Source organism: Aspergillus versicolor (genome assembly GCF_001890125.1).
Source record: "Aspergillus versicolor CBS 583.65 unplaced genomic scaffold ASPVEscaffold_5, whole genome shotgun sequence".
In the NCBI taxonomy this organism is placed as follows: domain Eukaryota; kingdom Fungi; phylum Ascomycota; class Eurotiomycetes; order Eurotiales; family Aspergillaceae; genus Aspergillus; species Aspergillus versicolor.
The window spans coordinates 687,139-701,624 of NW_024467528.1; the positions used below are offsets into that span (position 1 = coordinate 687,139).

The 14,486-nt window shown below is 51.4% G+C and overlaps 5 protein-coding genes across 5 annotated transcripts; 4 read left to right on the top strand and 1 right to left on the bottom strand.

The window, feature by feature from the left end:
* Positions 1–502: 502 nt before the first annotated feature.
* Positions 503–2,025, top strand: ASPVEDRAFT_41780 (uncharacterized protein). The gene is made up of 5 exons (XM_040812422.1): positions 503–776; positions 833–869; positions 927–994; positions 1,044–1,423; positions 1,475–2,025. The coding sequence occupies exons 1-5, from the start codon at positions 585–587 to the stop codon at positions 1,956–1,958; spliced, it is 1,161 nt and encodes a 386-aa protein (XP_040668050.1). The 5' UTR covers positions 503–584; the 3' UTR covers positions 1,959–2,025.
* On the bottom strand, positions 1,710–3,049 carry ASPVEDRAFT_192886 (TIM-barrel enzyme family protein; the record flags this gene model as incomplete). The annotated part of the gene is made up of 2 exons (XM_040809126.1): positions 1,710–2,896; positions 2,962–3,049. 2 exons carry the CDS (start codon positions 3,047–3,049, stop codon positions 2,142–2,144), a joined length of 843 nt encoding a protein of 280 aa, XP_040668051.1. The 3' UTR covers positions 1,710–2,141.
* A 192-nt stretch (positions 3,050–3,241) lies between these two features.
* Positions 3,242–4,549, top strand: ASPVEDRAFT_132736 (Tm-1-like ATP-binding domain-containing protein; the record flags this gene model as incomplete). The annotated part of the gene is made up of 1 exon (XM_040806952.1): positions 3,242–4,549. The coding sequence occupies one exon, from the start codon at positions 3,242–3,244 to the stop codon at positions 4,547–4,549; it is 1,308 nt and encodes a 435-aa protein (XP_040668052.1).
* Positions 4,550–5,168: 619 nt separating this feature from the next.
* On the top strand, positions 5,169–5,872 carry ASPVEDRAFT_28892 (uncharacterized protein; the record flags this gene model as incomplete). Its single annotated transcript, XM_040810167.1, has 3 exons — positions 5,169–5,273; positions 5,341–5,511; positions 5,573–5,872. 3 exons carry the CDS (start codon positions 5,169–5,171, stop codon positions 5,870–5,872), a joined length of 576 nt encoding a protein of 191 aa, XP_040668053.1.
* A 1,516-nt stretch (positions 5,873–7,388) lies between these two features.
* On the top strand, positions 7,389–14,230 carry acyA (adenylate cyclase acyA). Its single transcript, XM_040815906.1, has 4 exons — positions 7,389–7,725; positions 7,835–8,546; positions 8,595–13,829; positions 13,882–14,230. Exons 1-4 carry the CDS (start codon positions 7,559–7,561, stop codon positions 14,134–14,136), a joined length of 6,369 nt encoding a protein of 2,122 aa, XP_040668054.1. The 5' UTR covers positions 7,389–7,558; the 3' UTR covers positions 14,137–14,230.
* Positions 14,231–14,486: the final 256 nt, after the last annotated feature.

The following is a 14,486-nucleotide window of genomic DNA, read 5'->3' on the forward strand; positions in this document are numbered from 1 at the left end:
CGCGCCAAAAAAAAAAAAAAAAAAAAAGCGGCAGACACAGCAGACTACGCTAGCCTGAAAGAACCTGTCAAGAATAGGAAGCAGCTCGCACAAGGGAAGAAGAAGAAAGCCGGGAATAAATTAACAGGCCCGCCCAGGGGCGTTGGTGGTGGGCTTGGGGCGCGGCTGGTGAGATGCTGAGACAGACGGCACTAACAGAGTGGAGAGCGCCCACTGCCGAAACCTGCAAAAGCAGACTGGAGTCAAGCGAGGATGCCCTCATTATGCGGGCCGAACCAGTTGATCTGCTACAATTGGCTGTTTTCTATCAAAACGAGATCGATTAATGTCAGGGCTGAAGTCCAGACCCCCAGCCCAGGCATCTCGAACGGCATAACGGCCGGCTAAAGCGTCTCCCCATTCTTCTTGTTTGCCCCTTCAGCACGGCTCCATATGTAAAAATAGAGGTAAATTAAATAGCATGTAAGCCGGTTCCCTAAAAGGTGTCTTTCGCTCAATTCGCTCATTCATACCCGTCTCTCTGTCGTTTCTTAGGAACGCCCTGCCCCCTTAACCCGCAAGATCATGCACTGAGGGCCGACTTGATGTCGAGTGCTGTTATTGGAAAGCCCCCGCCGGGGTTGGACTTGAGCGAAGACCGCATCGTCCAGAATGATGGCATTGTCGCGGCCGTCATGGCCATTGCCACGGTCTTCGTCGGCCTGCGCTTCTGGGCTCGAACTGCCAACCGCAGTGCGAGTCTAGAATACGACGACTGGTCGCTTCTGGTGGCTCTGGTATGCGACTCTATACCGAAGTCCGAGACTTATAGTGCTGACGGTGGCGTTACCAGGCGTTCGCATATGGGACAGGGGTATGCTGCATACTTGGTACAGTCCAAACCACCCCACTAGACAACAGATCTAACAAATTCTAACAACATACAGGTGGTGCATATGGCATTGGGAAACATATCTGGGTAGTGGAACCAGACGACGTTGTGCAGAGCATGAAGGTAAGAGAGAATCTCGATCCTCCGTCCAGACCCAGACTCAAAGATATAGATCATCTTCTCCTATGTCATCCTCTACGCCACGACCGTTCCAATGGTCAAGATCTCCGTGCTCCTCCTCTACCATCGCATCTTCCGCTTCACCTACAGCATCTATGTCTGCGCCTTTCTTTCCATCGGATATACGATCTCGGTGTCGACCACCATCTCGCTCGCCTGTGTCCCGACCTCCTTCTTCTGGACACAATGGGTAGATCCCATGAGCGGCGGTTATTGCCGTATCAACCTATATAACTTCTACCTCTGGAACGGCGTCGCAAACCTCTTCACCGATGTGATCATCCTCTGCGTCCCGATCCCAGTCGTGTGGAAGCTCCAAATGCCGCGGGCCCAGAAATTCGCCATCTGCGGTATTTTTCTACTGGGAGGATTGTAAGTCTCTGAGACTAACTGCTGCTTGGAATGATTGACTAATCAGCATAGCGTCTGCGTCGCGACAATCGTGCGCATCTACACCATCACCAAAATGAAAAGCTCCGTCGACATCACCTGGGTCATTGGCGACGCCATGATCTGGTCTAATGTCGAGCCCTGTATCGGCATTGTCAGCGCTTGCCTTCCCACTCTGCGCCCTCTCCTCCGCCGCATCCCTAAGCTCGGTCTGTTCAGTTCGCGCCTCACGCGTGGCTCCCGCTCAAACAGCAAGCCGGGGATGCCGGGGACGAACCCGGAGAGTATCACGAACACTGGGAATCGGCCTGCGTACCGCTCGGCGAATGGCAAGCGAGCACGGTTCCGGCCGGAGGAGGACGAGATCTACCTTACCACTGATGTGGGCAGGGGGAGTAGCCTGAGGAAGTATGACGAGGTGTTGGTGACGGATGAAAGCGTGGGCTCTGAGAATGATTCGGCTCCTATGCAGATTCGCGTGAAGCACAACTTTCAGTGGACTGAGGAGAATCGGTGACGAGTACCGAGTATATACTTTGTATATCTTTTACCATACTCGGTTAAATCAAAATATATGAAATATCAATGATCACTATCTATATATGAATCCTCGATAGTGGTTGAATCCTTAGTGTTGGTGGCGATCAGCGCTTTTAATTAAGCTTAATTCTGGCTCAGCGATGTATACAGTGTATACTCATTACTCAGTTCTCATGGCAATCCCCTTGAACTCCTTCGTTGTATCCTTAATAGCAACCTCAACAGGCAATCTCTCCATCGAACTAGCCCCAAAGAACCCATGCAGGCCCTTCACCCGCTCAAGCACAAACCGCGCATCCTCCGGCTTCGCAATCGGGCCCCCATGGCAGAGCACAATCACATCCTCGCGAATCTTCACAGCCGCATCCCTGATAGCCTGAATCTCCTCAACACACTCCTCAAGCCCCTTCCCACTCTTCGCCCCAATCGTGCCACTCGTCGTCAACCCCATATGCGCAACAAGCACATCCGCCCCAGCCCGCGCCATTGCCTCCGCCTCCCCAACATTAAACACATACGGCGTCGTCACCAACCCCATCCCCGCCGCAGCCCCGATCATCTCAACCTCCTTCCCAAACCCCATCCCCGTCTCCTCCAGATTCGCGCGAAACTGCCCATCAATCAGCCCCACCGTCGGGAAATTCTGCACCCCCGCAAACCCCAAGTCACGGAGCTGCGCCAGGAACCGCGGCATGTCCTTGAAGGGGTCTGTGCCGCAGACGCCGGCAATCACGGGCGTGTGTTTCACGACTGGGAGCACTTCGGACGCCATCTCCACTACGACTTCGTTGGCGTTGCTGTAGGGCATTAGACCCGCGAGACTGCCGTGCCCGGCCATGCGGAAGCGGCCGCTGTTGTAGATTATGATTAGATCGCCGCCGCCGGCTTCGACGGATTTGGCGGATAGGCCGATGCCTGGATGTATTAGCGTGGTGATGAATGATGGTGGGATGGTGATGGTTGGGGCGGGGAGGGGGTACCGGCTCCAGCGCCGACGATGGGCTTTCCGTCTGAGATCTGGCGGCGGAGGCGGGCGAGGATCTCATCGCGGTTGGTTGGTGGTGCCATTTTGGTGAAGACAATCTGGCTTGGCTTGTCTAGGTAGTTGTCCGTTAGATGTTGTATGCGAGATGAGGGGGGTTTGCTTGTCGGAAGATGAAATCATCGTGCATCAGCAGCCCCGCATCCTCTCAACATCAGCTTCAATTAATCCCATCCAGCACGATATTTGTCAATAATTATAGATCCAAGATCGAAACCATGCCGCATATCGTCCTTCTCGGCACGCTGGATACCAAGCACTCTGAAACTCTCTATCTGCACGACCAACTCCACCAAACCGCCCTCCGCCTGTCCCAGCCTATACAAATCACCGTCATCGACTGCGGCTGTCGTCCAACCACCGACGACGCAATCACAATAACCCAGCCCGAGCTGATATCCAAATACGCGCCCATAACGCCAAAGAATGAGCCATGGGAACTGCCCAGGGGGGAGGCAATCAAGTTCCTATCCGACTGCGCGACTCGCGCTGTCGCCGAGCTGCTATCCACAACAGAAATCCACGGCATCGTCGGCACAGGCGGTAGTGGAGGGACGAGTCTGATTTCGTCAGTCATGCGAGATGCAGCACCAATTGGTCTGCCCAAATTAATCGTCAGCACGGTTGCATCGGGCAATACAGGCCCTGTTGTCGGTGAATGCGATATCACGCTCATGTACTCGGTCGTGGACATTGCGGGGTCGAACCGGCTTCTTCGCGATGTCCTGGAAAATGCCGCCGGGTCGATCTTTGGTATGGCCTCTGCGTACCAGCACCGTCTGGTCCAGCGTCGGCAGGAAGATACCCAGCTGCAGGGGGGTAAGAGGAAGACGCGCATCGGGATCACCATGTTCGGTGTAACGACGCCCTGTGTTGATCAGATCCGGTCTCATCTTGAGAGCAAGTACCCGGACGCAGTAGAAATATACGTCTTTCACGCAACTGGACACGGCGGGAAAGCCATGGAGCGGCTGGTCGAGGAGGGACAGCTCGATGCGATTCTCGACATCACGACGACGGAAATCTGCGATCTCATTGCAGGCGGGGAGATGAGCTGTGAAGAGGATAGGTTGGAGACGGGCCTACGCCTGGGAATCCCTAATATCATATCTGTCGGCGCTACGGATATGGTTAACTTCGGACCGATGGGTACGGTTCCGCCAAAATATAAGGAGAGGAGGCTTTTTGTCCATAACCCGAGTGTGACGCTGATGAGGACGAATTCGGAGGAGGGTAGCAAGATTGCGTCGTTTATTGCTGATAAGGTCAAGCGGTTTGCAAGTGATCCCGAGATGGTGGAGGTTTGGGTTCCTCGGGCAGGCGTTAGTAGTATCTCGACCAAGGGGAAGGTGTTTGAGGATGGGTACGCTGATGAGATCCTCTTTGGGGCTTTGGTCGCTGGGTTGGATAAGACGGAGGTAGACGTTGTGATGGATACAAGGGATGTTAATGATACAGGGTTTGCAGTTGATATTGCGGATCGATTGATGGAGTTGGTTGAGAAGCACGCTCAAAAGACAAGTTAGATTTGGATGATACTATTATGAACATAATTAAGATAAGGCAATCTCCTTAGATCTTCAGCTTCCTGATTGGCACTTTAAACTCAACTCATCGCTGGCCAGACTAATAGGCAAAGCCTCCGTGGAGATGTCGCTGCTATAATTAAGATATAACCCAATTGAATAGATAAACGGCAAAACCAGCCGTTGGCAGAAACAGTGCAGACAGGTTGACATCATTGTGGCAGTAAAACTCGCACCATAGCCACAATATTGAGCAATCTCGGCTTCCTCATATCTGTCTGTACCAAGCTCTGCAGACGCGGGTGACGGGCATATCCGCCCCGCAGATGATGTGCTGAGCTGCCACGGTGATCGACCTCTTGGCATTCTGCACTTCCTAATCGGGAAAATAGGAAGCTTCAGGTGGAGATACGCAGCTCAGCCTTGTAGCTGGGCTCAGCCACGACTACTGAAGTGACTGAAGTTCCTGAAATTTCCTTATATATATCCTCTCAATTCCTCCGGTAAGTTAACAATCATCAACACTCCTCATCCGCATTCACATTACAAAAGCCACTCCTCCTCTCTCAATTTCCACAGTACCTCAGTTATTCAGACATATCTCGGCAACACTATTACAATGTCCAACCGCGAATATTACGGCGAAAGCATTCCCGCCCACCTGTCCGGTGAGGAAACCCGGAATTACCATACAATGCAGAGCCCTGAGTACACCCCTACACAGGTAAGACATTCTAGCATTCCCTTCCCTACTACCAGTGGAAGCCTAAACTAACTTATTCATCAAGCAGCCATGGAACAACAACGCCGGTCCTCCTACTTATGAGCAAACTCCAGTCAACTACCAGCAAGCTCCAGTTGACTACCAGCAACAACCATGGGCGGACCCCAACAACCCAGCCAACGTCAATAACGCCGAAGGTGATAAAGGTCTAGGTTCTACAGTTGTCGGCGGTGCAGGAGTATGTATCCAACTGTTTCTTCTCCTTTCCTCTGCCTTCTAAATGCTAACACTACCTCTAGGGCGCATATGTCGGACACCAAGTTGGCAAGAAATCTGATCACGGCACGCTAGGCACCATCGGCGGTGCGGTTGCCGGAGCAGTCATGGCGAATATGGCGAGTAATGCAGTAAAGGGGAAACATCATCAGGGACAGGCGCAAGAACAGGGATGTTGCAATAACCATGGCTGTTCTAATTGCCATCAACAGGGGCTAGGAGGACTAGGCGGAGGTCGCATGGGACTTGGACTTGGAGGTGGCCTAGTGAATCGTCGCTTGGGGAGATTGGAGAGGAGAATGGATAGATTGCATGGGTTTTAGGTGCTGGAAGGAGTGATCTGTTATGTATGACATGGTGGCTATGTTTCTTTCATTGTGTCTTGGGTTTTTCTAGATAGGTTTGATTGACGAGTATCCGAAAATTCGGTTTATTATTTATTACTGTACTTTTTAAATTTATATCATTTAAAAATAATCGGTAAATTTCTTGCTTAAAGGCTTCTGTTTGCACCGATGGCCTTAATAGTTTGGATTTGCAATACGTTTTTTGCTGATGTTAAATAGTTCGTTGGGAAATATATACTTCGGTTATACTCACCATGGGCGGCCACCGACATGACACGGATATTGATACGCCCCCACATTCATCGAAACGGGACAACGGGGCAGACTAACTCCACGAACTTATTACTGCTGTCTTCATTGCTAAGCGCTCCTTATTTTAGACATGCATTGGCTTAGTGAACGAAAGGCATGCCCGGTGCAGGGGGCGGGAACAAGGCGTTGAGACCGACAATCATGGCAGGGAGCATATCGTTCTTCTCAGCAAAAAAGAGATGTTGGCCTTCAAGAGAAATGGGATCGCAAAAATTGGGAAGACACTGCTTTTCGATACTATCTTCGAGACATCCCATGTTTGATATGGACTCATTTGGGTCGATACAGGATATTCCCCGGCATCGAGGGCTTCTCGGTCAGCATCGGCTAATTTCGACTTGAAATACGGAGAAACAGCACACCTTTTAAACCAAGATTCCACAAAACAGGCTGTCTCTGCTGGACTTCAATGCAGACAAAGAAGTCCCCGGCTTCAGCACAGACATGGACACGGACCAGGAAACGGCCCCGGAAGTGCATTATGTCATCCGTCCAGCAATCCGTCCGTCGCTGCCCGAAGCTCTCCCCAGACCATCCCCCGGATCACGAAACAGAGCCGGGATTTATAGACAATGTAGATAGAAATTGCGAAAGTAAAAGCCCGTCTGCGCAGCGTGATCAACACATGATTCCCGCACAGTCCCCGTCTGTCTCCTGTCGATGAAACGCAGGCAAAGACGGAGCTGCTAGATTGGGCCTAGCGCGCCGGGAGGTCAGAGCCTCACCTCCAACACAGTCGCTGCTCTGTGCTCAGTGCTCAGTGCTCACTATCCGATTGTCATCCTGCAGCTCCTCCCCTCCTCCCGCCCATTCACGCCTCTCCTCACCACCTGCATCACTCTCGGGCCAGCCCTCGCCCTGCTCGCCCTTCTCCTGGTTTGTGCCATGTGCCCATGGACTTTTGCCTCCAATCGTGCGATGGCGTTTCTTGTTCGCTGTCGCTCTCCCTCCAGGACTTGAAGCATTACCGCGCCCGACGATAAATACGAGCGGCCTCCAAGCATTAACATAGCGACTTCCTCTCTTCCAACTCACACTTTTTGCTATTTATATGGCACCTCCCATAGTCGCTTACTGCACTGCCCACGTATACCCTGACCATCGCCCATTTTAACTTCGCTGTTTCACCTTTTGACGCATCCAATCTCCTGCCTCTCGCCGCTGAACTTGCCACGATTATTACACCCCGCGCCTCACTCCTATTCATCAACGATACTGCTGCCCTTGGACTACACTGGGAAAGGAGATTTTTGATGGTGTCAACAGTGGTGAATTTCTAACATTCCCCCCCCAGGTGTCCCCCGTCAAGCCCGCGGGTCCGAGCTGTGAGACGACCGATTTCTGTCGAAAATGGCGTTTCCAGGCGGGGATGAGCCTGAAAGAAGGCACAGTTTGGAAAGCTCTGGGAATAACAGCGGTCTGTCGCAAGAAACCATCAGGGATGGTCGCCGTTATGGTCGCATCGTGCCTGGAGCTCGCGGCATCTCTCCGCATTCAAAAGATGATGACGGTGATAGGTAAGGTCGCCCCCTTTAGGAAATTCTGAATATCCGCGGCTGTTGTCTTGGTTCTTGAGGATACCGCAAGTAGGGTACCGGAATCTCTGTTCTAACTGACCATGTTCAGGTTCGAAACCCGGTCTTTGAGACCGCCTTCGTTAGGAGCCCCGAACGATTTATATACGTCTATGTTTTCCTGGGGAAACCAAGACCTTTCCCCTACGGAACAGCGCAAATTCCCGGGCTTTGGAAGCCATAGGAAAGCGTTGGCCGTCCTTGGGGGCGACGAACCCGGCGCTCCACCGATGAACAATCCTGGTCCGCAGATCAACACCAATTACCCCGAATATTTTCAACATGATCCTCAGTCAAGCTTCTCATATTCCCCCAAAACCGCCTCTAGCGATGCCCAGGGTACCTTTTTCCACGATTACTCCGAACACGAGGCATCGCCTGCCACCGCGACCTTCCGCCCTAGTACTGGCCGCACCTATGCCAGCGAACCCCCGGACTTTGATTATAATGGTGACAACCGGCGACCATCCGTTGCAAGTGCTACGACTATTAGCAGCCGGGGGTCTGGGTCTAGCGCGAGTGGACTTTTCCGAAAGAAAAAACTACAAGGGATTTTCGGTGAAGATTACAATCCCGATTATGATAGATATCCGAATTCGGGAGCCAAGCCGTCGTCGCTTGACCAGTTTAAGGCTCGTTCAAGAGCCGACTCAGAGGGATCGAGGCAGGCCTCCGATTCTCAGGATGAGGGTCAAGCAAATCCTCGACCTCACACCCCGCTCCCTTCGAGCGAAATAACACCCTGGGAGTACCAGAGGTTCAATGTAAGTTGACGAGTCTTGTGGACATGTAAAATAATTAACGTGGTTTAGGATATTCCGAAGCTTGGGGAAGCCCCTGTCCGTGAAGCGCCCATAGGGTCTGACCGCTACCGAAACGGTTCGCAAGGTGCACCACCTAACACAGGCCGCAGACATTTCAGCGGCCATCGACATTCACGAAGCAAGGAGGAGAAAGCATCTCCTGCCGGCGACCTTGCTGGGTACCGCGAGCGTCCAGCAACAGGGCGGGATGACTTCTCTGTTGGATTGCGCCCATCCCGAGATGCCAGCGCAGCTAATTCCTCAACCAACCTTGCTGGTCGCTCAACGAGCCCCACGCCCAGCATTCAGAGTGTCTACACCAGGGAGCCAGGCCAAGGCTCTCCCGGGGGCGGCTCTTCCTCATCTAAGCGGACGTTTTTTGGGAAATTTCGCCGCCCCAACATTAAGCATTTCCCTGGTTCGAAAGCACCACATGACGGCAAGGGCCAATCGAGGCCCCCACGACATAATTCCCCCCAACGATATCGGAATAATAGTCTGGAGGGCGGAACACCTTCCAGGCTTGCCGATCCGGGGGAGCCTGAGCGTAAAAGAGACGGCAAGCTTGGTATCGCCAGTGGGATGCGACGAAATCGTCGCGTTCCGGGGAATGAAACTCCAGTTGGGAAGGACGTGCAACTGGCGCCAGGGCCTGGTGTTTACAGCCTGGATACTGATCTTGAACATATGGATGGCATCATCAAGGACCCGCATCCGAACGAAGCAGCTAGAGTTAATGACGGCAAGCCAGCTCGGCCTGATGAAAAAAGCGTCGCTGATCAGTTGGGCGTCAACCATTGGGATGCGCCGGAGAGCTGGCATGTCAAAAAGCAGAAAGATGAGCTGACGGCAAAACTTCCCAAGAAAGCGCACGATGCTGTCCTTACTAGGAGCGATGCTGGCGGTGTTCCGTATTTCATCCGGGTGTTCCGTATAGATGGAACGTTTGCTACACTTTCGACCGGCTTACATGCCACAGTCGCCGATGTGCTTTTGTCGCTGGGCAAGAAGTCTTTCTTGACAGACCATCTGAATAATTACGAGATAGTGATGCGCAAGAATGACATCTCACGGCAACTCGATCCCGCCGAACGACCGATCCTCATGCAGAAGAAATTGTTGGAACAGATTGGCTATACGCGCAAAGATAGGATTGAAGAGCTTGGTCGGGAGGACCACAGCTATATCCTCCGTTTTACTTTTCTTCCCACGAAGCTCAGCGGCTATAGCAGCCTTGAAGGGGAGCCCGGTTTTAGCAAGAACCAGAAATTCAGCCACGTGGATCTACAAGGACGGAGTCTTGTCACCATCCCCATCGCCCTTTACAAAAAGGCGTCCGAAATCATATCACTTAATCTTTCTCGGAACCTGGCTTTGGATGTTCCAAGGGACTTTATCCAAGGCTGCATCAATTTGCGCGAGATCAAGTTTATCGGGAGCGAGGCTGTGAGGTTACCCCCAAGTTTCAGCCTTGCCAGTCGGTTGACGTACCTGGATGTATCCAACAACTTCCTCGAAGAGCTGGAGCATGCGAACCTTGACAGGCTACAAGGTCTCGTCAGTATCAAGCTCGCCAATAACAGGTTAACAGAGCTGCCGAGCTACTTTGGCAAGTTCCAATATCTACGAAGCTTGAATATCTCCTCCAACAACTTCCAGGTTTTCCCGGAGTTTCTGTGCAACTTGAAGAGCTTGGTGGATCTCGATATAAGCTTCAACAGCATCACTGCGCTTCCAGATATCGGTAATTTGACAAGTCTCGAGAGACTTTGGATGACGAATAATGGCTTCACTGGCCCGTTCGGAGAATCCATCCAGGACCTTATCAACCTCAAGGAGATCGACGCCCGATTCAATGACATCGCGAATATTGACAACCTGTGTCTTCTCCCGCGCCTAGAACAGCTATTCATTGGCCACAACGCGGTTTCAAAGTTCAAGGGATCGTTTCCCAAATTGCGGACTTTCCTGATGGACCACTGTCCTGTGACACAGTTCGATATCGACGGGCCCATGCAAACACTCACATCTCTCAACATAGCTTCGGCGAAGCTTGTTCAATTCCGGGACACTATGTTCGAATTTATACCCAATCTTACGAAGCTTACTTTGGACAAAAACCACTTCATGTCAATGTCATCTCACATTGGCAAGTTGCGAAGACTTGAACATTTCAGCATGGCCAAGAACCCGCTATCAGCACTTCCTCCAACTATCGGGTGTTTGACTGAGCTCAAGTACCTTAATCTGAGGGAGTGCAATTTGCAACGGCTGCCTCAAGAACTTTGGTATTGTCTGAAATTGGAGAGCCTCAACGTCTCATCGAACGTACTCGATAGTTTCCCCAAACATGGTGGCCCCACCCCTCAACTTCCTGGTGAAGCCACTGCTACCCCTACCCCCGCTGCAACACCAGGTGGTACAATGACACCAACTCTCGACGAACTCGGCCCAATAGAAGAGTCAGAAACTCGCCGCCCTAGCGAGGCATCCGGAAGTAACTTGAATAGTGGTAGTTCTCCTAACGGTGGGGGTTACCGGAAGACATCAGTTGCGTCTTCTGTTAGCCAAGGACGAAAGGTATCGACTGCGTCCAAATTCACAGAGGGAAGCCCTTCGTCAAGGAAAGATTCCAACTTCTCTCAACATATCGCGACTACGTTTGGTGGCTCACTGAAGAACCTGTACCTGGCCGATAACCGTCTCGAGGATGATATTTTCCGTGAACTCTCATTCATTCCCGAACTGCGCGTGGTTAATCTCTCCTATAACGTCCTGACCGAGATCCCACCCGGGCTCTTAAGGCGCTGGCCTTTGATCTCTGAGCTATATCTATCGGGTAACGAGTTAACGTCGCTTCCCTCAGACGATCTTGAGGAAGGGAGTAACCTGAAGATCCTCAATGTCAATGCGAACAAATTCCAAGTTCTGCCGGCGGAATTGTGTAAGGTCAGCAAACTTGCTATTCTTGACGTTGGGAGCAACTCCTTGAAGTATAACGTTTCGAACTGGCCTTACGACTGGAACTGGAACTGGAACCGAAATCTCAAGTATTTGAACTTTTCCGGAAACAAGCGTTTGGAGATCAAGCCAAACGTGTCTTCCTTGGGTGCCCAACAGCCGAACTCTACAGGCACAGATCTGACGGATTTCAATTCGCTCACCCACCTTCGAGTGCTTGGTTTAATGGATGTTACTCTCACAACGTCCACAATTCCAGAAGAGAATGAAGATCGACGTGTACGAACATCTGCTTCCCTGGCTGGCACGCTCGCTTATGGTATGGCGGACTTCCTGGGCCGGAGTGAACACCTTTCCATCATTGATATGATCGTGCCTCGATTGAGGCCAGATAATATTGAAACTGTGGTGGGAATGTTTGATGGGCAGCTTAGCTCTACTGGGGGTTCCAGAGTTGCGAAGTTCCTCCATGAGAATTTCCTTCGCACCTTCTCAGCTGAGCTCAAGCGTCTACGACCCAACGAGCAAGAAACTCCGCTGGATGCGTTCAGGCGAACATTCCTCTCCCTCAACAGGAACCTGGCATTCGCTTGTTTCAAGTCCATCGACCAAGATGTCCGGCAATATCAAGACGATGTATCTGGCCAGAAAAGGGTTCGGCTCTGCAAGGAAGACCTCAACTCTGGTGGCGTCGCCACAGTTCTGTATTTGAATAATATGGATCTCTATGCAGCTAATATTGGTGATGTCCAGGCCATACTTGTGAAGTCGGATGGCAGTATGAGGAACCTTACCAGGAACCACGACCCAGCTGAAGCAGGGGAACGCGCAAGGATTCGTGCTGTTGGCGGATTTGTGTCTCGCAACGGAAAACTTAATGATTACCTTCCTGTTTCTCGGTCATTCGGACACTTTAATCATATGCCCGCGGTTATCGCTGCACCACATACGGTACATGTGAGCCTGACTGAGCAAGATGAGATGGTCATTCTGGCTTCGAAGGAACTGTGGGACTATGTTACTGCGGACCTCGTTGTTGATGTGACTAGAGCTGAGAGGGGGAACCTGATGGTTGCAGCCCAAAAAATACGGGATTTGGCTCTGTCATTTGGAGCTACCAATAAGCTCATGGTCATGATTCTTGGAGTCAGCGACCTGAAGAAGCGCGAGAGACGCGCGCGGGGGCTGCCCAGTCTTGGTAGCTTGGGCCAAGTTGAAGATCCCCTCATCCCTAGTCCAAAACGCCCCAAGAAGCCGCGTGATAAAACTACATGGGATTCCAGGTTGGCCCGTTTCGACTTCGTTGACGCTCCAATTGGGGAACTGGCCATCATTTTCACCGATATCAAACAGTCAACGGGTCTCTGGGAGACGTGCCCTGACGCAATGCGCTCAGCTATTCAGATCCATAATGATATCCTTCGCCGTCAACTCGGTATAATCGGCGGTTACGAAGTCAAAACTGAAGGTGATGCTTTCATGGTCGCATTTTCAACGACCACAGCGGCTCTGCTTTGGTGCTTCAACTGTCAAACCCAACTCCTTGAAGCTGAATGGCCGATGGAAATTCTCGAGCAACCTCAGTGCCGTGTCAACTATGATATGGAGAACAACATCATATTCCGAGGATTATCGGTGCGGATGGGAGTCCACTGGGGCGAGCCTGTCTGCGAAAAGGATCCCGTCACCAACCGCATGGACTACTTTGGACCAATGGTAAACCGTGCATCTCGAATATCAGCCGTTGCAGATGGTGGTCAAATATTTGTTTCGTCCGATTTCATGAGCGATATGCAGCGTAACCTCGAACTCTTTGCTGACAGTGAGCGCGCTGCCTCCACTGGCTCTGATGAGAGCTATGCACTAGACTTGGGCGACAATATCCGCCGTGAGCTCCAGCAGCTCAATAGCCAGGGTTTCGTGATCAAAGACCAGGGCGAGCGCAAGCTCAAGGGCCTTGAGAACCCTGAGCCTCTATACCTCATCTACCCCCACGCTCTGTCGGGACGTTTGACAAGCATGGAACAATCGTCAGCGGGAGAGGAAAACGCGCCGACCACTATCAGCCAACACTCTCAGCTCCAGATACAAACTGACCTTATCTGGCGATTGTGGGAAGTTACCCTTCGGCTTGAAAGACTGTGTGGAGCCCTTGAGCATCCAGGAGACGCACGTCTTAAGGACCCCAACTCGGCCCTATTCAACATTATCAAGAAGTACGGCGGGGAACTTGCGGATTCAACCGTTGTCAGTCTGGTTGAGCAGCAGGTCACCCGTATTGAGGTTCGTTGAATCCACTTTACTATCTTTTATGCATGTTACTAACAAATGACAGGTTACAATAAGTACCCTTGCCGTACGACACATGATGCAACCCTTCAAATCTGGCGATCGGCTTAACGACCATGCTGCGCCCATAGGCGAGGTTCTCCAACAATTGCAAACCCAGCTTGCAGAGTATAAAGCTCTCAAGGAGCAGGTCGCTGTCAGTGCTGCTGGCATCACTGGCGCATCTCCGAGCTCCACTGCGACCGATTTGCACTATACTCCCGAGTTCAACTCGAACTCATCATCTTCATCCTTATCCTAAATACCCTTCCCGGGCTCTTTCGTCCATCACTACTTCTACTACCCACTTAATTATTCTCGTGTGTATACTGCAATCATCTAGTTGGTTGACTCCACTGTGATCTTGATATAAATTTTTGTCTCTTCTTTTCACTTTTGTTGGTTTAGGGGGTCGCTGCTCTCTTGCTCGTTTTTGGGCGTCTTGGGAGGTTAAGTTAAGCATGCGGAGATCCCAGGCGCTTGATTTATATTTTTCTTCTGAATTTCGCTTGGTTTATATCGAATAATGAAGCGTGAATGGCAGTTGTTATTTATACGGATAGTTGCCTCTTTTGTTTTATCATTTTTATAGCCAAAATCTACTACTTCTCC